We start from the raw sequence: 25623 nt of genomic DNA on the forward strand, positions 1-25623 counted from the left end.
GTCGGACCAAAAAAAGTCTGCAGCGGATATAATAGTCCACACAGTGCAAGTGTCATTTATACGTCATAATTTCATAGAAGTTTGATGTTTAAAATAACAATTGCACTGCGTGGGCTATCAAATCCGCTGCAGACTATTCTTGGTCTGACTCTATCTCGGACGATCGATGTTGTCGACCAAATATCAAAACAAAACTAATCTAAATATTAGTGGTTCATCCTCTTTGTAAGTACCTGTTTATAAGTATCAACTAAAATATTTGTCAAGTTTATGTCAATTTTGTTTGTCAGTCTGTAATATTATTATTTCGTAAATAATTTTGTTCTTATTGTTTTCTCATCGTATTGTTATCGTAAGTTTTATCAAATAATTTGTAATGCCGTGGGGCTGGGAGTGTAGGGCGAAGTTAGTAAAGCAATTGCCAGCTAAGCCCACCAAGCGGCGAGGGGACTCTGGAGACGCAACGGCGCCCGGCCCGCAACAATATGAGGTGCCCGAGCTATATTGTAAGATCATTACCTACTGGTTTTTATTACTGTTTATTTTTCCTTTTGAAATTAACGTTTGTTAGTAAACTGATTGAGGTTCGGAGATGGTATACCCCCTCTAAATGTTTTCGTTGAAAAAAAAAGTATTTAAATAATGCATGTCAAGCATTTCCACACGATACCTCACTTGACCTAGTAACTATACCTACTTAAACTTTTGAATTTTGCCCCTTCCTAATTTTTAGACGTTTTTCATAGAAAATCGACAAGCGTTTTTCACATTAGCCAGCCTTTTCTATTTGTTTATAATGCTGTAAGTTTTCGTCAAAATGCCATTTATGTACTACAGTTTACTGTAGTTATGTTCTACATTAACATTAAACTTAGGCGAAACATTAAAATAAAGACACTCGCAAGTAAGCGTGCCAAGCGTCATCAGCGCGACACCTGCTCGCTACGGGCACATTACACCTGCCAGGCCTGTGGTCGTATTGGCTTACACAGCCACGAAAAACTTTGTCTCCATCCTGATACTGCTTGTATAGTCTGTAATAGACTCGAAGGCCAATGATGATGAGTGATTGGTAACTACAGGTGGAAAAGGACACGGGCACATCAAGCGCGCGCCAGCATATTCGTTCGGACTGGCAATACCGGCCAACTTACTCAAGCCCGCCGCCTGTCCTAACGCACCAGTTTTCAACGTACGAGGGTATACAAAAAAAGGTAACCTTCAATATCGAATTGTCCAGTATTTCGAGTCCAATTCTCAAATTATAAAAAAAAAAAGTAATTTTTGTTGAAAATTATAGGTAGGTATATTAGAATTCTACTGATTAAATTACGTCCACTTTTGTCAAAGGGAAACTAAATGTGTGCGAGTACTCGGCAAGTATTATCAGATCACAGATAAATTAAAATTAGATGATTACTCACAGAATGCGCGCCTTCTTTATTATCAAAATGACGCAAAAGTTTAAGTATTTCTACAGGTTATTCGGCTCCAAACTCTCGGCGCGTAATCATGCTTGAAAAGGTTTTCCTTTTAAATAAAAGTAAAAAAGGGCAATATATTACGCCCTTAAACAACTGTCATCGCTTTACTTAATTATCCATTTACGAAATTTTTACAAAGTTGTCTGTTAGATACGCGTTTTCGTGGAAATCTAAATTTGTTCGCTTTGTTATCCAACGAACTATTTATTTCATGAAAAGAATAAAGGAAAAACGTCAAGATAAATCGTAAAATTTGCTTGCTTATTTTTCTATACGCAACTTTTATCCTTGTTTTAAAAATTAGTGGGTTCGCTTTAGGCTTGGGTTTCCTAAAATGTATATTATTGGAAAACACTATCCCCCTTATTCATAAACGTTTACTAAAGTTGACAAGCCGATAATAATCGTTTATCCCTTTCCGACGTATTGGTATGATGGAAAGGGACAAACGATTATTATCGGCTTGTCAACTTTAGTAAACGTTTATGAATAACGGGGTATGTGTTTTCAATAACAGGTACGTCAAGAATCCCCGGTGGAGTTGTGGGTCCAAAACTCGAGCCTATAGAGGACCGCACAAGCAAGCCGGGCCCGGGTGCGCACACACCCGGCAACGTGCGCCACAAGCGCGCGCCGGCGTACACGTGCCAGCCGCCCGCGCGGCCCGCGTACGTGGCGTGGGATATGTGGACGTGCCCGCCTAATATGTACTGGCCTTATATACCGCTCAAGTAAGTTTACATTTAGAACTTTCGAGATAATTTACATCGGGTTATCCGCAGATGGTCTAGAACGTGAAATGACTAGTGTATTGTTTTGCCTAAATCGCAATTAGTCTACATCGCAAACGGTCTAGAACGCAAAATGCCCGAATTATTTTTTCCGTTTTATCTTAACTTTATAGCGATGTCGGCGGGCTCCTATTCTTTGCTGTTTGGCCTTCAGCCATTTGAAGATACCTAACGAACCTAACCTACCTATGTAAAATGTGGTGATATAAAAAGTGGGCTTTTTGCGTTCTAGACCGTTTGCGATGTAGACTAATTGCGATTTAGGCAAAACAACACACTAGTCATTTTGCGTTCTAGACCATCTGCGGATAACCCTTTACATCTACATAGCATTCCTACTTTTTAAGTCGACTGGTGATAAACGCGACATTTAATATACCTATACAAAGAAATTATAATAATTTCCTCTCCAAAAAACTTCCCAATAATTGCAATTGTAACTTATTCTATATTATTACAGAAAACCCCCAGCGTATTCCCTTGGCTATGCAGCGAGAAATCTTACTCCTGCTTCCATACCCGGGCCTGGGGCACACGATCCCAACTTCACTTACCCTCAAAAGAATCAACCAGCCTATTCTTTCGGCCACCCGTTCCGGCCTGTGCCACCGCCCGACTGCCCTCCACCCAACAACTACTGCGAGAGAAAGGTAATTTCCATTGCTTACCTATGTTTATAAGATGAACCCTCGGAAACGATAAAACCGCGAATAGGTGATGCATTGTTTAGGGTCACCCTTATGTAAATATTTTGTAGGGTTTCATGACGGAAGGGATCGAATCATTTTACGTTTTCGTTTTAAAAGAAAATGTAAACGAGAATAAAAACAGCGTATTGGTTCTATCGGATTTCATCAATGTGCACATATTGAATATATGTCACAACTCGGGTCTAGTTCATTTGCCGTTTGACTCTTAATGTTAGAAGCGTTAAAACGGACCCACATATTACTTAAATTATAATCCGATCGGTTAAAATACATTAAAGTTTACTAGACTAATAATTACTCTTTCATTGGCACACTTAATAAGCTCCGGTACAAATACATCACGAGTAATAAATATTTGCCCCGAGACGAGCCACACTCCCTCCGTGATCGATCGCTCGTGTGTTAACGTTTTCGCCTTTTGCTAAAAATGCCCTGTTATGATTTTGTCTTTTTTATCATAATAATGTACTCTAGGTTCGTATCGTAGTTCATTGGCTGGCCTGTTGCACTGAACTGATAAATGATTATTTAATAGGGAATATTAGGCAAAGCTCTGCGTAGGTGGCACCTTTGTGGCACATACAGTAAACAAACCACATTGACACATCACGTCAATCACAGGGCCTACCGCGAAACAAGAAAATAGAAATTTCGTTATCTAATCTCTCTATCACTCTTGCATATTCGAGCGATAAAGAGGCAGATAACTAAAGGATGATGTTCCACTCCCATACAAGTTTGGCCTAACACTCGCTAAACATGGGTGGTATATTGTTAGGCTCCAAACATGAAATGAAAGTCCCGATAGTTATTAGAAATTCACGGACACTTCACAGAACATTACAAAAGCGGAATTTCTCTACGATTTTGAGGTTAGGAATTCTGCCTTGTATCGGGCTATTTAAATATTATTATGCCTTATTACAAGGAAATAAGGTGCCGTAAATAGTGTAAACATATCGATGACATTGGGCGTTTAAAGGCTGTCAAGGAACAAAAATCGAATGAGTTGGTATTAGATTGATACATTTATTTTAAATAAAATAATATATTTAATACGACTTCCTTAAATGAATAAGACATAGCATGCGAACCGGAATATACTATAACAACTAGAGCTGTTTTATAGTAAAAATTGTTATAGCATCAAATGTAAAACCAATCACTTAAGTAAACATATTTACTTCAAATCCAGAGAGAGAAGAAATACAGTAACAATCACAGGATTGTTATAATGAATTCGATAAGTAACTCATTCCAAAAAAGAAGGTATCAAAAACAAATGTTTGCCTAATAAGGCACTACTTACAGAACTTAATTTATTTCAAAGAAGTTAGAATTCCTATTTTGTAGGTATCATATAGGTAATTTATAAAAAAAAGTTAGATATATATTATTCCCTTTATTTTAATGTATTTTTAAGTTTTATCATACCCTGATATTATAAATTAAGGTTTTATAAAAAAAGTTAATCAATTTTAAAGAAGTAAAAAACTACTTCATTGGGGAAAGCCGGTGAAAGCTAATTGTAAATTGATGCTATTCTAGATTTCATACAATACTATCAAATAAATATGTAATAATCGGATGAGCGAGCGAAGCGAAGCGAAGCGAAGCGAAGTTCTTACATTCGACTTGGATCACGCGGCTGGCTAGCGTCACGTCCCGGCATTTCGATGTTTTTAAGCTGAACTGTCAGAAGATAGTTTGATACTCAAGAACTTAAGTAAATTTGTTTTAATTTGAATGAAATTGGGTAAACGTGTAGTTGAGGGCATTATATTTTAGTCATTAAATTATGAGCAGGCTCGATTAAGGGATTATTGAAGTAGAAGAGCTTAGAAGGCCAAAAAGCTGTTTGTGAGGGGCCTAGCTATTCTGGTCATGTTATTTGCAAAAAACATGGTCGAATTTAGTATCAAATGAAAGTGCTCGGTTTGCACTTTTATAATATCGTTTTTATATTTACCTTTTTGAAATAATTAGCAAGATAAAAATAAAATAATATAAACATAATATAGGTATTTGACATTTGACAGGAAATATTTCGGCTTAGCACAGGTACAGTTTATTTTAATCTCTATGATTTCTATGATCACTTAAATCTAGGGGAGGGACAGCCGTATATAAAGCACTTTATTCGAAAAAATAGCGACATCTATATTACTTAACGCTAAACTTTTTTTTTAATATGGCTTCACTTTATTTCGTCAGAACGTCTTAAACGTCTTGTATCTAAGGCATGGATCAAACAAAAAAACATCTGTTAGAACAGATTATTTATGGCCATCGTTGCCATGGAGGCGATTGTCACAAAAAAACAACTTTGTCAAATAAAACTCAAAATATTATAGCACCCCATTTATTGTCTGTACTACGACATAATTCAGATAAATAAAAATACTTTCAGTTTTATAATGTTGAAAGAAACAAAGTTTTCATACGCCATCACAGTTGCTGAGAACTTTATTACCAAAAAATTAGAAAGATTATGGCGGGTAGATTCACAACCTGCTGCGTGTAATTGTGTTTCGTGGTCAATTGTGTGTTATTCCAACCGTGTATGATAGGTAATTTATTTACATCAACAGTCAATTTAAAAGTATCTAATCTGTTTTCGTGTATTAATAAATATCCTGAAGCCTTTCTTCAAAGTTTTTTACGTTCGCAGTAGTATATCATGCGATACCTCGAAGGAGGTATGCGTGGCCGCGCCCGCCTTCCGGCTGTGACGGCTGTTTCGGGTCGCTCCCCACCTCGTGGGGAGGTCAAACGTCATCATTTTATGGATGACAGTGCTTCTGTTGTAAGGTGGGTTTCTGTGCGTCCATGTTGCTAGCAGACGCGCTGGTGCTGCAGGAGATGGAGCTGTGGTGGTCGTTCAAGGTCGTGCGGACGGTTAGGTCCGCTACGGCGATGATGTCTGTAGTTGTGGCCGTGCGGGTGGTGTGGCCTGCTACGGCGGTGGTGCTAGAGGTGTGTGGTCATCGCGGGCTGGCGGGCGACTCTGTCCGCCGCGGCGATGGTATCTGCAGTTGGAGAGTAGTAGAGTCCATAGTCGTGCGGGTGGTGTGGCCCGCTACGGCGATGGTGTCTGTAGTTGTAGGCGCCATCGGGATGGGAGGTGAGTCCGCTGCGTCGATGGTGCTTTGTAGTTGCAGGAGCCTGTGTCTTGCCAAGATGGTATGCGTGACACACACGACTTCGTGGCATGGCACGAAGTATACGTGCGGTCACGACGGCGGCGCGGTGCGAACTCCTCCTAAGTAATCTCTCTAATCCCTAAGTAATCTCTCTACATACTTAGACGCTATTTATCCCTCTCCCCCCCTGATATTGACGTTGATATTTCTGGTTAAGAATTACAGATGGCACTTCAAAATGGATGCAAAAAAGTTCCACGAGAGGGCTCTCTTTGTCCTATATATTATACATACTACTCTTTGCTTAAATCTATCAGTCAAGGGCTCCACAGACCTTGCAATAAATCCAGGCTATTTTTGATCCATTGCCGCCTTCGAGCAACACGGAAGGGAGGCGGCATTCGCACTATTTCCCCTCTGCCTAGGTACAAGATCGACTGATCTAGCGCGGGTAATAAAACTAGTTGCGCTCGGATTTTACACTAGACCGAATCCAGACGCGCGCGTGAACACAGCAGCAGAAAAAATGCCTAATTGCTCGGTTTTTGTTGTAAAAAGAGGTCGGGGACATCAAATTTACAAAAAGAAGGTGTTACATTTCACATGTAATATTTTTTTCACATATCCATACGTTTAATTACATTTAAACACAATTATTATATTTTAGTCTTATGTAATTGTTGGATTTATCGATTTTGCTCGCCCAGTACAAATTGCGGATCGGTCGAGCAACAAATCCGACTTCTCATCTCTCAGAATACAATAAAATTCTTCGACGAAAATGTGTTAGTGTGCGTGTTGTGACACTTGTGACTCGTCCGTACACAAAAAGAAATCGAGGTTTGCAAGATTTGTCTTTGACTTGTGTCATTTTCTATGTATTTGTGTCGTCATTACAGATTGGATTTTGTATGTAAGTGTGTGAGAAGTGCGACTGTGTGCATCTTTCCCTCCGCAAAAAATGGCAGAAAGATTTGTACGGTAAGATATCGCTTGGGCCCCTCCCTTCCGACGTGTCGGAAGCCGGTGTTTCTCGAAGATTGCCGCCTTATTGCCGCCTATAGTGCGACATGAAATAGTAGAAATTGAATAAAATGGAACTCAAAAATGTGCATACTAAACTGTTGCCATGTGTAAGCATTTTACGTCAAAAATGTGACAGTTACGTAGAAAGTGGTGCTCTCATTTATTTTCTACTATTTTATGTCGCACTATACGATACCTAAGTAGGTGCAACAAAGTCAATCGCTCTATAATAATTTTTGGTTAACTGCGAGTTCTCAGTTCGGGGCGAACTACTAGTTAATATGACAACCCAATCCATAGCGACTCTATTCGTTCGCTATTCACTTTTGACGTAAGTCATTTGGGTATGTTACAATTAAAGTCATTGGTATAAAAAGTTTTTACTGTATCGCAGTTCTTTTTGCAATTTTGATATTTAGTGCTTAAAACAGTATGTCGTTAGTGGTATGAATGTTTTTCTTTGAAGTGAGCGTTATTAGCACCAACATCGTAGAAAAGTATTTTGCTGCCATATACTTTTTTGTTTGGCTCTGGACGTCCATTTATGAAATGTCATTGATTCTATGTAATGGCGTGGGATGTGTTGATTTGGTTTAATTACTCTTTAACTTATTTTCTTTACAAAGAAGTTTTCGTTGGAATCTAATATATGTATGAGATTGTAAGAAATATGATTAAATTTATCGTATATATAGCATGCTTATCGAATCGTAGGCCAAATTCGGCATGATCCTTTCGATTTTCGCGTTTACCGGTAGGCCCTTGTTAACAAACCGCTTTGATGCATCAATGTCATATTTTATTGTATGTGAAAACTTGTCAAAAAACAGTTTAAGGCACAGTATGTATAAGTTAGTCTATGAATTTACTGAGTCGGTAGTGCTGCACTCTGGCGGCAGAACATTGCAGTCATATCCCCTATAGCTCCACGCCTTTACTTCATTATAAATTATAATTTAATATTTTTGTTTGCACAAAGTTCATGGTGCAGAAGAGGACGGTTCCGGCACCTTCCTTTGGCATTCGCCATACTCCGTATTTGGGAGAGTTCCCGGCACACCTCAAACCCTCCAAGCTAGATCTCGTTGTCAACACAGGAACGTAGGTAATTATACTTATATTCCAACACATTTTATTACGAAGTACGCAATATCAAGTAGGTAAGTAAAGGCGTAAACAAGTCGCCGTAAAGGTTTCTTAGGTCATATATTGACGTAAGTGGTGTACTGCCATCTCGCCGAAATATTTTTCGCCTAATTTCACTTCCCAACCAACTTATTGCAGTACTTTTAGTTGGCAAACCAATACTTAGCATATTATTATTTAGCATAATTTTTATTTGAACACAATTTTATTTAGCAGATGTTCATTTTACCACGATTCATTTAGAAAAATAGTTACTAAGCAAATGTTTTATTATACCTAACTATTTATTGTTAAATAACGTTTGCCCAAATTGAAATTTCGCATACTTTTTATTGGATCACAACTATATTTAGCATTTTTTTTATGACCCGTAAAACGAAACTGCTCCCAGAGATAGGTAGGTTATGGTTATTTTTTTTAAGACCCTAAAAACGAAATTGCTCCCAGAGATAGGTAGGTTATGGTTATTTTTTTTATGACCCGTAAAACGAAACTGCTCCCAGAGATAGGTAGGTTAGGGTTTTTTTTTTGATGACCCTAAATACGAAACTGCTCCCAGAGATAGGTCGGTTAGGGTTTTTTTTTTGTTGACCCTAAAAACGAATCCGCTCCCAGAGATAGGTAGGTTCGGGTTATTTTTTTTTGATGACCCTAAAAACGAATCTGCTCCCAGAGATAGGTAGGTTAGGGTTATTTTTTTTTTTGGTGACCCTAAAAACGAATCTGCTCCCAGAGATAGGTAGGTTAGGGTTATTTTTTTTTATGACCCGTAAAACGAGACTGCTCCCAGAGATAGGTAGGTTAGGGTTATTTTTTTTTATGACCCTAAAAACGAAACTGCTCCCAGGGATAGGTACGTTATTCACAATATTAGGCGAAAAATAATTTATGCCTATCAATACATTCGACATAACAATAAAAGACGTTTTGAAACATGACCAACTAAATATTTTGCCATACGATAATATTGTAAATAATCATTTGCGACATGTTATATATGCGAAACATTGGTCTGCCATCTGATAGTTTTGCCAAATTATACTATGGGAAAAATAGTTTGGGTAGTGATAATTTGCCATACAATTTTCGGCCACATATTAGTAAACCCCTCTCGACACCCCTGAGCCGCTCACACCGGTGTTGCCCTTGAGCAATCCCAGATGTCGCTTTTTGTGGGGGCCCATCTTGTGAGGGCGAGTCACCGTCTGCCGGAAATAAAATTGCATACCGTTTTATTAGGCAGGCGTCCGGTTTTTTACCCCATAGCTCAGTTCTTAGTCCATCGCTTTCACCCAATAACCTAGTACATTTTAGATTCCATCAACTCTCAATAGTCCTTACACCCTGGCGGGTGCTGCCTCTGCGTGCGTCCCATGACACTGGCAAGGGCAGCCTCCGCTCGGTGTACCCCTTACATTTCATTAAAGTGTCAAAAGGGCCTCTACGTGTTGGCTTCGGCTCCGCGCACGCCTCCCAAAGGTCCGGAACACCATTGTTCCGTGATGGGAAAGACATACAAATAATATTTATATGAATAAATGACACTTGCAATGCGTAAGTTATCAAAATCGTTGGAGACTTTTCTTGGTCTAACTCTATGAAACATTCGTTTCTATACACTGGCAAAATTTTACCATTAACAAGAGTAATAGATCTGCTCAAGTTTGACGTTTCGTTAATTTCGGTCTGTTTTAAAAGAAAATGCGCCGTATTGTCCATGAGTGAAAAAAAAAACATTGTTTTAATTTGTTAACTATGTTGAAACGAATTGCAGTATCTTTCATTAAACAAGTTGAAAACATAAATTTTACAGTTGTCAATGAAATATCAAAAAATACTCCAAATTTATATTAAATGTTTCATAATTGGCGCCATTAGTAGGTATATCAGGTGGGAAGACAGACAGATAATATGACTCGATGCTGTGTGGTCATTGGTCAGCGGTTTATGACGCGTTTATCAAATGGTATAACATTGTTTTATGTGAAACCATTTTCACATAAAACAACTTGTAACTTTTTCCGATGAAATCGGTTATTAAAAGCATAAAAATACTCATGTTTTCACAGGATCGTCCTTCCTACCCACAACCTAAAGCATACGGGTACTCCAGTGAACGTATGGTGCTGAGACATATCGCGTTGGTGGCGGCGTAAGTAGCTAAATATCTGCATGAGGCTTGCACTCGTATGGAATGCAGATCCGCGTACGAGGAAACTATTTGAAAAAAATGATCGCGGCACACACGAGATTAATCCGTCCCGATTAACCGCCGCCCGCACGTTGACCTGAGATTGTGCGCTTTAAGCGAGTCGTGCATGTGTTGCACTAATTAGTGCGCAAACGTGTACGCAGAGAGCGCGAACGTGCCACATTCGCTAAATCTGGACGAAGCATAATACCGGCCGGGCCCTTCGTACAAATATAGTAAGTACATTGTGCAACGAGGGGGGTAAGCGAAATTTTGTAAACGAGGTATACAATTCCCGACAGCCGCAGGCTGGAGAGAATTAAAGACTCGAGTAATATTCATACTCCCGGAGTTACACACAATGTTTTTCATCACACTTGCGAAGAAAAAAACTAAATTTTAAGCCAAATAATTAAAGTTAGACCAAGAAAAGTCTGCAATGATTTTCATAGCACCTACACAGTGCAAGTGATATAAATTTATACGTCATAATTACATAGAAGTTAGGCGTTTAAAATAACAGTTGCACTACGTGTGCTATCAAAATCGTTGCAGAGTTGTCTTGGTCTAACAGTACGGTGACATTTCAAACATTAGTCCACCATATGGTCATTTCTTGACAGGTTAGGCATCGAAGGCACAGACCTTCGGCATTCGATCAGCCACGATTGAAAATTAAGCAGAAATATTTTAAACGATTCAATTAATCAAATTATTTTTTTTAAACATAAACAAAAATATTAAATTGTAAATGCAAGTATTTTAAAAGTAATGATCGCTTATACCTTGACTTTAAACAAATTATTTTACTTACGACCTACTTGGTTCGTATGAATTAGTGACATAACATACTTAATTAAAAAAGAAAGCTGCCTTTACCCTTCAGTACACCTGCATGAAATAAGATATTTTCCGAGCAAGTGTGATTTTTATGCTAATGCATAATAATTTCTATGCTAATATCATAATTATAATCTCTAACTCCTGTAGCCACCTTCATGTGTGTATAATATGAATTATTTTACATTATTATTAGTTTCCAATTATTATTTGTTTTTATATATTTTAACTTCTGTTTTTCCCGTACTTACACAAAACAATTGTGCTTCGAGCATTGAAGCGAAACCAACGCGTAGAATCCCTTTCTACAATTTAATGAATGAAAGGGATACACTCATTATGATATAGGTATTATTTTTGTATTATATATATAGATTAATCTTTTTAATATAGATATTATTTTTGTATTAGTTATACTATTTATAGGTATATAGATTTAAATAAATGTAATAAATCATCAAAATCTAACCTGTCATTTTTAATATTCAGTGTCATTAGCACAGAATATCGACTTAATAATACATATTTCGTATAATTAATTAGAATACGAATAACTAAAATCACCAACTACTGATGAAATATTTTCCATGAATTCTCGTAATTTGCGGTAAAATTGAAAAAGCTTAAAAAAATTATTAGGTTTTTCTTACTTACATCGGTTTCTATGTTTCTTTCATGAGCATGAATAATCGAGGGCATAAAGGGCACCTATACGAAAACATAATAGAATGTTTACCTTCTCTTTTTCTACACAAGAAGTCATTTTATAAAATACTTTTAAGTATAAGAAATAATAAATAAAGTTGTAAGAAAAGAGACATTAAGGGTCCACTGAATTTAACTTTAAATTGATTTCTATACTAGGTAAACGGACATTACCGGCTCGATTCGGAAAATTAATTAGATTTCTACTAGACTTCAACAAGTTACGATACGGATAATTTAAAGATATTTGTAAGATAGATATGTAAAATTTCCGCGATTCTGGAGGTCCTCTTGAACGATTTCGACAAGTTATGACTTAGATATCCAGGTCACATCTAGTCGATATCTAATGTAGATCTAGTTGATCTCTAAATCGTCTCAAGATCTTGTGATTATCTCGAAACCCGAATAGGCCTGTAAGATTACTTGGCATCCAGGCACGCCTCTACCTGGATGTCAAGTAATATTAATGTCCGAGGCACCTAGACGACACGCAGTGCCGCCGCGAATCGCAGTAAAATGTGATCAAAGTTAATTTCTAAAAGTTTTATTCAAAGTCAGCCACTGGTCTGATTTGTATGCAAGGGGGTCGTGGTACTGTGACACAGCCAGCCACTCGCCTACCGCGGATACCGAGGCACTTCTAAACTTTCATATTTTTTCATGCATTTCATATTGTTGTCGCCACTTTGTCCATTTTGTTATAAGAAATGTAGAACTTTGTAAGGACGTTCTTTTTGTTACTTTCTTATTATACATATTTGCCTTCCCCGTGAACTGTCTTAGAGGCCAGTTATTGTGAAAATAATAAACAGCTACAGAAACGATTTGCTTTATGAGATAAACGAAACAGTCAAATTCAAATTCCTTAGACGTTACAAATTATTAAAATACCTGCATCATTTCTAATAGATATTGCTTTCCGCTTTTAACTAAAGTAGGTTTATTAAATTTCAGTTGTCATTAAATGCTTACTTATAAATTACATTCGCGGGTGAAGGTGTATGAATCATTGTTTCGCAAATTTGTATAATATTAGAGACTATATACACCATGAAACCCGGCCATGCATGATCTCTCTGGTATATATTTTTACCGAGTGCACATATTCAAGCAGTTCTTTTATTTTAATAAATAAATATTAGGCGACATCTTACACAGATCAACCTAGCCCCAAACTAAGCAAAGCTTGTTTCAAACTTTTATGAAATGATGACGTATAAATAACACTTGCATTGCGTATGCTATCAAAATCGTTGCAGACTTTTCCTGGTCTTTAACTCTAGGTAGGTAGGTATAGTAGCTAATCTAGTACTACTTTTGAGCTACGAACCCGTAAAAATTATTGTTCGCTTAAGAGTGAACTATAATTGTGTTTCAATTAAATCTGCAAACTGGGACAAAACAGTGACCGACCAGTAGTAGGAATCACAACAGGAGAGCAAAACGTTAAGTTAAACACATCGTCGTGACTACGCCTGGATATGGCCGCCGCACCGACACGACTGACTGTTGGTTTTTGATGATTAGGTTTACGTTGCTCAAGTGATAGCTCCCGTTTCGTATTTGAGAAGGCAACTCAAACATTGATTGAAAACCACGTTTGTTTGCATCCATTTTCACAGATGCGACCTTGTACAGTCAGCATTAAATATATTACAGCTGCAAAAGTGTTAAAATAGTACGGTGTGACGGACTATTTGGCCACTATTAGACGCTAACTGTACAATGAAAAGTTTCGATTCATGTTCCGTACCTACGTGTCCGTGAGCTTCGGCGTTACCTATGATTTTAGTTCTAAAACTAACCTTTACCAGCATGGAAGTCTAAATCAATATTTAAATCAATATTCGCAAACCACGCTTTACGCATCTAGAGAACAGTTTTCGGAATAAAGATAATCGTATGTATGTAACCATTTTATTTAAATTATTTTTTTACCAAAATGAAATCTAATCCGTTCAGCCGATTATGCGTGATTAAATAAAAACCATTAATATAGAAACAAACAACATTTATAATATTACTACTGGAATTATAATGTATTATAGCATTTACGTATGTTGCCGTAAACCTATATACCAGTGTTGGCCGAACGTTAATTGCAATTAACCATTATATATTGCACCGTAAACCGTAACGGACGGTTACAGTTTTCAGTTCAATTTATAATGGTTATGGCCAAAAATGGTTAATTGCATTAATGTTTCGGCCAACACTGCTATATACTCATGCTAATTTCGCTTATGTTCTTGGCAGCGAACTTTTCAGTTTCCTACTTAGTTAAGATTTAGCTATAAGTTTATGACTGTAAACTGAAAACCGGCTCCCTCGATAAAACTCGATAGATTTAATTACGCCAATTTTTGAAAATTATAACTACTCGTATTAGATGATGGCGTTTTGACTGACTGCGCTCGATTTATCAAAATAACATCTGTAGGCTTAGCGCCGCGATAGTACCTCCCAGGCGAGATAGACTACCAGTTTTCTTCGTACTGGTGGTATTAATTAGAGAGGGACGAGTCTATCACGCTAGCGAGATATTATCGCGACACTCCCGTGTTAAGCCTACTGATGCTTACTTAAGTATTATAAGTATTACTTAGTTAGAGTTACGTGTACATATCTTATGTGTCGTTAGAAAGTAAGTAGATCTTCATGATTTGGACGCTCACTCAACAGATTTCATACCGTTGATTCGATCAATTATCGCACTCCGTCTTCATTATCTAGCCAATAAAAACCGTTTTTCCTCGTATTCGAACCTCCTTATCGTTTATATTTTACCGAGGGTATTCTTCGAGTACCTTAATGTAATAAAGAGAACTCGTCTTCGCTTCAGGGAGATAAGTAACAGGGGAATTTGCTTCAAGCATGTGTAAGTGCTCTGTTTCGCTAGCGAATCCTTCCCGTCATAATTGGCCGTCAAACGGCGAGCATCTCCTCCGTGGGCGCGAGTAAATGGCGTTAAATTAAACCCGTGCCAGCGGTGTGTATAATCACCTCCCACCGCCAGTGCCCTCCCAAGACACCGCAGCTGTCTCGCGTACTTAAAATGGATCATATCCGCTAAATAGCCATTGGTGAAACAAGGATGACCAATCACTACTTACTCTTCATACATTACACAGCACTGCCATCGTGTAAAAAATTACAGTGGACCGACGCCTTTGATGTTTGCGTAAATGCCGACCCCGCGCAAGAACACAGTAGGGTTGTCTAAGACATAACGGTACCTGTTAAGTCAAATACTGCACAGTCAAATAAGACACGCTAGCCCTGTAAGTAGTACCGAGCTACTAACAATGGCGATGTATGCAGCTAGGGTGCGTGCGACCCACCCCTCGCCCCTCGCACCCCGCACGATTGCTGTCCAGACTGTATTGTTTTATAGACTGTGGCACTGCTGTAGGCCAAGCACATGATTGGCGCGACAGTATCTCGCCGCGAGATAGACTACCCGTCCCTATTTAATTAATACAATTAGAAAAAGAAAAATGTGCTAGACCGGCTGAATACAAGTCATTACGGATACTATCAATAGTTCATGGTGCAAATTAGATCAGGTAATGCGTAAACATCTTCACTGAGAATGCGGCTCATTTATAAACGTCTGATTCACAAGTATTTACCTACTAAAACTACCTACCTAGGTACACGGCCTACCACGTGAGTGAGACGGATTAACATTTTGATAAGCTGATTTTATTTTTAACTTTTCAAGGCCTAATATGACTGTCACCCAGATATATCGCTATAGTTTAGTTATTGTTTTAAGGTTTAATTTGATAATCTTACCTAAACCTACGTGTAAGTCTAGTTTGAGCAACAAAAATGTTATTACTCTATAAGTGGAAACTGTTATGGCTTATGTGTTTTCTGTATTTGTTTAAACATATGTTTTTTTTTCCACTGTTTGTTTCCCAATAATAAATAAATAAAAAATATCGTCATGGAAGTGTATTTTTATGTGTAGGTTATGAATTTCATGTGTCTCATGGGTCTCCCAATAGTGTTCACTACATACTGGCAAAACACCACTACAGACTAATCCGTAGCAAACTTAAAAATATTACCTGCTGAATAATTTACCTAGATCTCCCAATGAACATACTTAATTAAAAATAAAATTTGCGGTAAGCATATATGTAAATGTAATACATGATCTCAATTTTAAACTTAATCAAAATATAAATAACAATACATTTCGAGCTATGCCTTTAATCATTACTAAATCGTTTTCTGAAATAAACAGTTTGAATTTTAAATTATACCTACATATAAACCGAAATAAATGTCATATACCAAGAATAAAGTGGCCAATGCCTCCAGTGGCCATAAAAATAATTTATTTGGTTTAAGTATTTGAATTTTATATTTATTTTTTCTAAACACATTGAATGCCGGGAACCCGCTCAGCGGATTCTCTGTTCGTAGTCGCATTCCTCTACAAAGCGGGAAAACTCTGAGTTCGGCTACGAGCGTAGCGCTACGATATTGGCAGTGAATGCGTTATGTTTTGTTTAGCCTATCTTCAGATCCTACATAGCTAGCTGTTCGGTATTCGTCATAAGTTTGCTACCCAAACATAATAGTTTCCCGCGCCGCCGTATAAATGCCGCAATGTTTAGTTATTACACGAGAAACTTTAAACTATCTACGTTTGAGATGAAAGGAAACCTCCTAATACTAAAACCAACTTTGCACTTCGATGGTTTGCCATTCGGTTAACGCAATTTAACTTTAAGACTTCGTTTATATAAGTTAAATACCTACAAGCATTTAATTTTCTACGTCAATATACTGATTTAGTTAAGTTCAACTTAATACACACGTTACTCTCTTCCACAATTCGTATATATAACCTATACTAGATGTAATTTGTGTGATGCGCGTGGAAATCTGATCCGGGTGTCAATTTATATAAATCTCATGGGTGTGTTATTCCTATAAAGCCGGTAACCCAATGGCTACAGCCAAGCTGTGTACCTACCAATTTCATCAAAATTTTCGGTAGGCAAGCCGAAGCACATTTTTTGACCTCGATTTGATTAATTTGACATTACACAATTTTTTAAATAGGGTGTTTTCCTACTAGTCAAATCAGTTACTTTTTTAGAACTGTCAAAACGATTTGCTAATATGGAATTTATATGAAACATTACATCGTGACGTCACGGTCAACTCACCTACTTTTTATATTTCTATCCGATTTATTAAATAGAACTTGTGTTTAAAAATAACTCCTATCTGTGTTTTTCTAATAATTATCTGGTGCTTTATTTCATACATGGTGTAAAATAATTTTTTTAAATACAGTATAATACCCTATTTAATTTAATATTATTTACAAAATATGTGATACAATAAATTAATCACTTGTTATTTTTTAATTGGGTTAACTGAAAATCATTTCATTAAATAGGCTACTTGTAAGTAGATATAATGACAGTTTTCACATTCCTACCTAGGGCATGCAGTACCGGTCCCGGTACCAAGAATTTCATTTCCCGGTTCTGGGCATGGCCGGAACCGGGATTCCCGGTTCTTCCCGGTTCTCAAGGCATCTATTGATTACTTTTAAGAAATTGTTTGTGTTAGCGTACAATCTTTATGAATGACTTATTTTCATATAAATAATTGCATAAGAATTAATAAATGACTTATTTTATTAAAAAAAAACACTTAATTGGCGTTCCAACCTATTTTACGAAATTAACCGGCACACTTTGCCTCCGCCTGGACCGAGCCACAACACGGCCGTAGCGTAGTCGATGCACTCAGCACTATGACGGCACGGCCTGCCTGCACGAATGCCTACTTTACTAGGTTAGTTTGTCGGGTTATTTGGGTCCCCAGTTTCATAGCACCATTATTAAATGTTATTTAATGTCCCGAGCTAAAGTACTAAAACATTAATACTATTGATTTGGGAATAAATAGTTATATGATGAGAACCGGGAAGTACCGGTACCGGGTCTTCAGTACCGGTTCTTTTGACACTATAAAATTCCCGGGAATTCCCGGGAATATGAGAACCGGGAATTCCCGGGAGCATGCCCTATTCCTACCTCCCGCGTTATCGTGCGTCTCGCTCGCGCCAATACATGTACAGACAAGTACGAGCAAAACGCATCATTTAGATATCAGTTTGACGTCAGTGTACGTTCGAATTGGCCTGTCAGTAAGATGTTCAGTAGCTGATCTACTTTTTAAAGGGTTGTTAAGCCTAGAAGAGCATTCAATACTAAACGGCCTCCTAGCTTAGTCGGTAGAGGACCCAGGTTCCAAATGCTACATATGTATATTAAACATAAAGATCAATGCGAAACCATTTATTAGGTATTGAGATTAAATTGGGTCACCGAATTCTTATTTTAACTTGAGTATAAGAGAAGAGAGGATCAGAAAATGGTAAAGTAATCTTACGTAATATATGAAAAGCCTCCAAAAGTCAGTACATTTACACTGTCTTATCCTTTGTGATTTGTGTTGACGTTTGCGTCAACCATTGTACTGTACCTACTCGCAAGTCTATTGAACGATCGTTTCATGAAATGGTACCACAGCTGACTACTGTAGAACGCCTGACAGTACGCCTTGAACAAAGTTATTTTGGCTTGGGTCGGAACAGGGAGCGAACAGACGCGCCAACATGATACATTAAAAACCATCGCTCACATTTAATAAATAAATAATAAATAATATTCTCCATGCGGGTAAAATTCATTAAAAATCTTCAACCCCATTTTCACCCCCTTCAGGGACTCAATAAAAAAAAATATTTTTTAAACATATTTCAAATTTTAAGGTCCTTCCTTCAAGGACCTTCGACTGTTTAGGATGAATGTTGTCTGTCAAAATCTAAGTATATAACAGAAACGTTTGAATTATATCGTACACAAATACAAATAGAGGACGTGGCTTAATTTCTCACTTTCGTAATATTCAATACAATTTCAGTCGAAGCCTGATTGTCAGACATAGAAGTTTTTGTGGCAAAATGAAGTGATTGACAAAATAAAATATCGACATGTCTGTTATCGATGTTACCTTAACGTCATATATTTATTACATTGTGTAAGAAGATATCTACCGCGAAATACACAACACGTTAGATATCTTCTTCTCTTTTGATGTACCTATTGGTAGTTTTCTATTCTTTTGGCACTGTATACTACAGTTTACGTTTTAATTATTAAGTACTAAATATATGTAATAAATAAATTATGTACCGCTTATTATTGACTTGCATTATTGAAATTTCTCGGTAACTTACCTACAGCAATTAGAAGTTACATATTTTGAACTAGCTGAGCCCACGGCTCCGCCCGCGTGGTATTCGGTCTGTGTCAGTAAGCGGCTAATTTCTAATCCTAATTTCTCTCCCTCTCCCCTGGAGGCGGAACTTGAAGTAAAGTTGACAGATGGATATGCTAGAGGACTGTAGTCCAGATAAAATATTTTACAATTAGGTACCACTAAATAAAATTACACAGTTTTTTTCGCCCTTATTCAAATTTTACACGTGATTTAAACGACAGAGTAGTAGGTGTATATCGGACGATACAGTAAGGTATACGCGCGCGAGCGAAAGCGAAGCGGCCTGCCTGGCTAGAGCACCACTCACCGTGGTCTTCTTCAGACTCCTGAGGAAGACCACGTGCCCCTTGTAACCTCAATGCGTTGCGAGACTTTCGCGAATGATTCGATTTTTTCGGGAAGGCATGGTAATGCGTATAAAATGCGAGTCCCAAATCGTTTGACTCCGCAAACGACCAGTGCCGGATTAAGATATTTTGATGCCCTAAGCATTTCTAGACCATGGTGCCCCCTCTCCCTAGGGTCATCAAGATTACATTGAATTTTTTTGGTAAATTGAGTGACGTTCATTGCCGCATTACAGCTGAGAATGGAAATCAGTCACATCGTTTTATCACGAAAATTGACAGTGCCGTAGCAGTAACGTTGCAACAGAGTACCTAATGCTGCTGCAGTCGCCACCCGAATGTCACCTTTATCACATCTTAGAATGTTGTAGAAAACGCGAGCGAAGCGAGCGCGAAAATTTTTCGATATAAAAACGCAATTTGATAGACAGTGTAAATTTTTACTTTTAGTATGGAAATCAGTCACATCATTTTATCACGAAAATTGACAGTGCTGCAGCAGTAACGTTGCAACAGAGTAATGCTGCTGCAGTCGCCACCCGAATGTCACCTTTATCATATCTTAGAAAGTTATTGAAAACGCGAGCGAAGCCAGCGCGAAAATTTTTCGATATAAAAACGCAATTTGATAGACAGTGTAAATTTTTACTTTTAGTATGGAAATCAGTCACATCATTTTATCACGAAAATTGACAGTGCTGCAGCAGTAACGTTGCAACAGAGTAATGCTGCTGCAGTCGCCACCCGAATGTCACCTTTATCATATCTTAGAAAGTTATTGAAAACGCGAGCGAAGCCAGCGCGAAAATTTTTCGATGTAAAAAACGCAATTTGATAGACAGTTGTACATTTTTACTTTTAGTCCCAACCAGGCGCGAATCAAGGATTTTATACAGAGAAGGGATGGGAGAGTTTTCTATCAGCCTAGCTTCGCATAGGGCTCGATATTTAAGGGTCTCAGCGACGTTATTTTCATACAGAAAAGATGCAAGATGCAAGAAAGCAGAGCTTGGCATTGACCAAGTGGTTGGCGAATTGTGAGCAAGGCAGAAAGCCCAGCTGCGAAAGAGGAAAGCTTGGATTTGGATCCACGCCCAAGTGTAATTAAGGCAGAAGTTCAACTTTGCCGTAAGGCAGAAGGCCTCGCATAAGACCTAACGCCGAATGGTCTTACGTACCCTCACTCTCTTACTTGATCCCTACGACCCTTCGTTATTAGATGGGTACTTGTACACGTATAAAAGTTTCATGTAGGTACCTACTCCATGACGACTGCAATGCTGATGCAGCCTGCGCGTTTTTTTGCCTACGGTTTTGGTGTCCCCTAGACGTGGTGCCCTAACTAAGCAAGTGCTTATTTTGCTTAAAAGGGTTAATCCGGCACTGCAAATGACAGAGGTCAATGTTTTTTTTTTCATAGTACCCACCTTCGTGGCCATTATTAAGTGCTTAAAGGAGGCGATACGTATGAATATGGATTTGATATGGATGCGGTATAATTACGATTAGGTATAATTCATGACGGAGAAAATTAATAATTTTAAATAATTATGCAATTATACGCGTGTTGATATGTGTGTTTATTTTACCACTACCAAAGACATATGTGACTCCGTATAAGATGAATAAAGTCTAAGAAAAAAACGTGCCTCGGAAATCAAGAAAAAGTCATTCTCGGATAGATGGCGCACACACCTTTGGCCTGTGGTCGGCTAGATGGCGTTGACATCACCGTTTCATATTTAACAATCTTAACACTTAGGTATCAGTGAATGAACATGGGTCAAAATGACATAAAAATAATAAAACCATTTATCCATATATATAAATTGTTTCGATAGTTTTATACGTTTTCATTTTGAGTTGTAGTCGTGTGTCGATAGATGGCAGTAAATTTACTGTGACTACATAATTTACTATGACAGGACCCCTGTATACTATCTATTCTCTTTGACCACTACGTAACTATGTAAACTCATTTTTAGTTTTCTTGATTACTTCATGTTTACTCAGTTCCCCAAAAGATGGCACTGTGCAATGAGAAGCAATTAATTTACTGTCGTTTAATTTTGTTGTATTATTAAATCAACATAATTATTCAATTAAATTTGTTGATATCCGTACCCCCTCTTCTAAACTTAAGAGTTAATTTGGCAAAATCTTTCCTCAGTGGCTTATTCATGTCACAACGTATTAAATTCAGCGCCATCTGTTAGTTTACCAGGGTACTCTATAGTGTTAGCACATATTTGAAAAAAGTTTGCCCCTCCTTCCTAAGTAGTGCCATAAGATTCAGGGGCAAACTTAACTCAATCGACTGTTGTGGCTACCCCCCCTTTTAGGGGTTGAATTTTTATAGCCTATAATCTGGCCGGGGATTCTCTCGACAGATTAGTAAAGTTTGCATCAAAATTCATTCAGCCGTTTTCACGTGATGTGCGTTCAAATAAACAGACAAACAGACAAAATGTTTAAAAACGGTTGGAACGTGTTCTGTTATCGATTCTAAGTATCCCCAGCCAACTTTTTTTCGAATATCTTCCATGTACAGGCGTTCGACCCTCTTCAGCTTTATTATATGTATAGATAGATATGATAACAGATTTATCTGTTTCATTTTCTTATACACTCGTTTTTGCCACAAAAACTTCTATGTCTGTTGATTGTAAACTCTTAAATTACAAGGCTGTTATACCCAACCTCCTTAATAAATATTAATAAACATGACATTTTTAAGAGCCAAATTAGTTCTATCCATTTGCATGGCAGTAATTAATCTTTTTCGACATTCGGGGAGGAGGGCTCTGATGACAAAGGAGTGGCCGTCGGTGAAGGGGTCATTTGAGCTTTGTTCTGCTGAAAGAACAAAAGAGGCTACGATATCTTTGTTTAGTTTTGAAATATCATCCCGGCCGCCTATCGGGTCGCTTTACCTGTCCGTAGGCAAAGTATTATCTTTTTATCTAATGAAGCGATGAATCTCAAGTGAAATATCTTTTACTAATTTTATTTTATCATTTCATTTCTCCAGACATTGATGTAACATATCAAGTTATCCCTTTGACTAAACTTTTATTTACCATCCATCGTGCCTATAATACGTTAGCATGTATATGTACCTAAACGCCACGTTAGGTGTCGAATTCAGAAGTCAGCGTCAGGGTCGTAGAGGATAAGGGTGTGACGTAGAACCCATTAATACGTACTAATAAGCTGTCAGCTGGATTACCATATGAATCGTATGGTCGCAAACTCGTAACCAAAACTTATGTAGTTTTGATTGACCTACATTTACTAGGATTTTCTATTACATAATATAGGTATTTTAGATGAAAACACGTTATCTCTGGTTAAAACTATAAATGCAAACGTAAGCCAAATCTCTTGGCACAAAAATTCGGATGTGTGACTAGGCAAATACTGTGGATATTACTGGTTTATTAATCTTATGTTTCTCTCAAAGACGGCGCAATCGTAGCATAATACTATTTGTCAAGCGTTCATAGGCTTATTCGGTGGCGGGAGCTCAACAACCTATTTGCATTTCTCATTTTCGCTCCTCTCCTGCCACTCTCTAGAGAACAAAAACGAAACCAGAGAATGTTTTTGTATTTTACATAATGGTTTGCGGGATGAATGTGGGAATCATCTCCATATTGATTGTGAAAACAAACTATTAATAATTGTAAAACCAATTATTTTAAGACTTGCAGTACAAAGCGTGCTATAAGAATATGCTTAAATATCATCTCATTAGTTCCCATTACCTATAAGGCAGCTGGTTCCTGAAAATCAGCATATCTGATACAGAGCATTTGTCCTACTATTTTAGGATGTTAATGGGATGAGGTAAAAGGTAAGTTCGAAATACTTAGTAATAAAATAATGAATGAATATAACCAGGCGTTACTTTGCGGAAATGTGCATATTAATTAAAACAAAAATATTACATTCCTAAATCGCGAAATAATAACCAGTGCTAATGCTAATTCGTTAAACTTACTTGCGTATTTTCTCATGCAATTAATGTTACCGCCCCATCCTGTTGCGAAAATAAATATAACACACCACCGTCAAAAGTACAAGACTCGACACGTGTTTCTGTACTTTCTGTCCAATATTGTAAAGCACTTAATAAACAGCGGCCATGTTTTGTCTGAGAATGATTCTTTTAATATTTTATATCTTTGTGAGTTGATCGTGTTAAACATCAAACATACATATTGCAAGTAGGTATGTAACTAAATTTTACACACATTACATCCATAAAATTTACAATGCATTTCAAAATAATATGTGTGTATTCACTTTATCATGTAGCAAGAAGCTAAGAGGAAGTATATGTGCAATTCCTGACGAATCCGGTGATGTGTAAAAATTCCCGGTCCCAGGACGAGCACCGGCGCGGAAACCTTTCGACACGTAATAGCCCCCTGGCTGCCCCGAGCGCTACCCGCGGGTTGCAAAACGGACCACTATTTTCAAATTTGCTGCTACGATTTTTGTACCTCTATTGCGTTTTTTTTAGGAATTTGTAACAACGCGATATATGTATAAAATCAAGGGTGTATATTTATGTAGATATGTAATTACTCGTATGTACTTGTTCAAACTCTTTTGTGTAAGATCAATTAAAGAGATATTTTTGTGGATTTCCCCTTAAATAAATACTTCCCCCATATATCCCAGCTAGTTACAAACCTGTCAAAGGCATGTCGGACCACGCATAATGGACGGTGCCTTACCTTAATACAATTCAAAAAGCCATACAAGCAAAATGGTGTAGGTACTACTAGGTAGTTATCTACCTTTTGCTTTGCCTTTTGCGCGAACATAAGTTCGCGGCACTTGCGTCATTTTAATAAGCAGATATTTGTTTTTTGGAAAAAACTTATTAATGCGTCAACCGATCGTATTGAACATAATTTTCGTGGAAAGTAACTGAGGATGTGCCAATAAAGAGAATTCTATCTATCTTTCTAATCGACATTGTTTTTTTTTTTTCATTTGAAGTTTTTGGATAAGTAGGATCAATTCAGACGCCTTTCACGAGCAGAATTGTTACACAGTAGAGTTTAGTTTACTCTTCTTGTTCTGACGATCAGTCCTTCCTTTCTGATACACCTCGCAGAAATAAGCATAAGCAAGCCCGAGCGAGGTAGGAAAGAGCAAAGGGCAATATAAAATGAATAACAGATTTTGAAAATCTGAATGCTGCTTGAGCTTTAGCTACGTACTCACCACCCGACGTCAGGGACAGGGACTGATCATCTAAATCGTCAATACAGTCACCGATTGATATTCCTGCAGTACATACCAATGTTTATATACCGTCGACATATGGCGCTAGTAGGCATCAATTGTTAGAAGCAAAGCCCAGATTTGCATAACACGGGCCGGATCATCGGCTGTGATTGTTTCGATGCCAGTTACAGCCCACGTAATTTGTAGGGATTGCGATGAATAAACGGCGTAGATTTATTTACAAAACGGTTTGCTGTTTACAATTTTTATCGGATTTCAGTCTAACCGATGTTTTTGCATGCGCCGCGCCGCCCGCTTCACGCCTACTGATTCACCTACACATCATATTAAATTAATCTATTTTCTCTCGGCCTTGTATATTATGTATTAACAAATAATAATTAACAAAATAGCCCTTTCAATCTAATCCCTAAAAACCGTAGGATGCTGAAAAAATATAATATTGTCTGACGTAATGTACCTACTTACCTAAAGCGGCAGGAAGAGTTTAACAGAGCCGCTAGCGATATTAAAAAGCTGCGTCATTGATTCAATACTAAAATGTTGCCTCGGTCGGTACATAGCGCCGATAATACATCACCTCTTTGTTGGAAAAAATGCGTTAATATTTCGCGAGGAATTTCATTACTGCGAGCCTTGTTGGCTTTCA

General features: G+C 37.6%; 1 protein-coding gene across 1 annotated transcript; it reads left to right on the top strand.

Moving 5' to 3' along the window:
- Positions 1-287: 287 nt before the first annotated feature.
- On the top strand, positions 288-11799 carry LOC134789835 (protein CIMAP1D-like). Its single transcript, XM_063760497.1, has 6 exons — positions 288-506; positions 1083-1214; positions 2002-2215; positions 2736-2925; positions 8134-8259; positions 10370-11799. Exons 1-5 carry the CDS (start codon positions 377-379, stop codon positions 8257-8259), a joined length of 792 nt encoding a protein of 263 aa, XP_063616567.1. The 5' UTR covers positions 288-376; the 3' UTR covers positions 10370-11799.
- Positions 11800-25623: the final 13824 nt, after the last annotated feature.

Source organism: Cydia splendana, chromosome 4, assembly GCF_910591565.1.
Source record: "Cydia splendana chromosome 4, ilCydSple1.2, whole genome shotgun sequence".
Lineage (NCBI taxonomy): Eukaryota > Metazoa > Arthropoda > Insecta > Lepidoptera > Tortricidae > Cydia > Cydia splendana.

Coding starts and splice junctions, on each gene's coding strand:
- LOC134789835 (XM_063760497.1), top strand. CDS start 377: ATGCCGTGGGGCTGGGAGTGTAGGGCGAAGTTAGTAAAGCAATTGCCA. Junction 507..1,082: donor TGAGGTGCCCGAGCTATATT/GTAAGATCATTA, acceptor TGGTAACTACAG/GTGGAAAAGGACACGGGCAC. Junction 1,215..2,001: donor ACGAGGGTATACAAAAAAAG/GTAACCTTCAAT, acceptor TTTCAATAACAG/GTACGTCAAGAATCCCCGGT.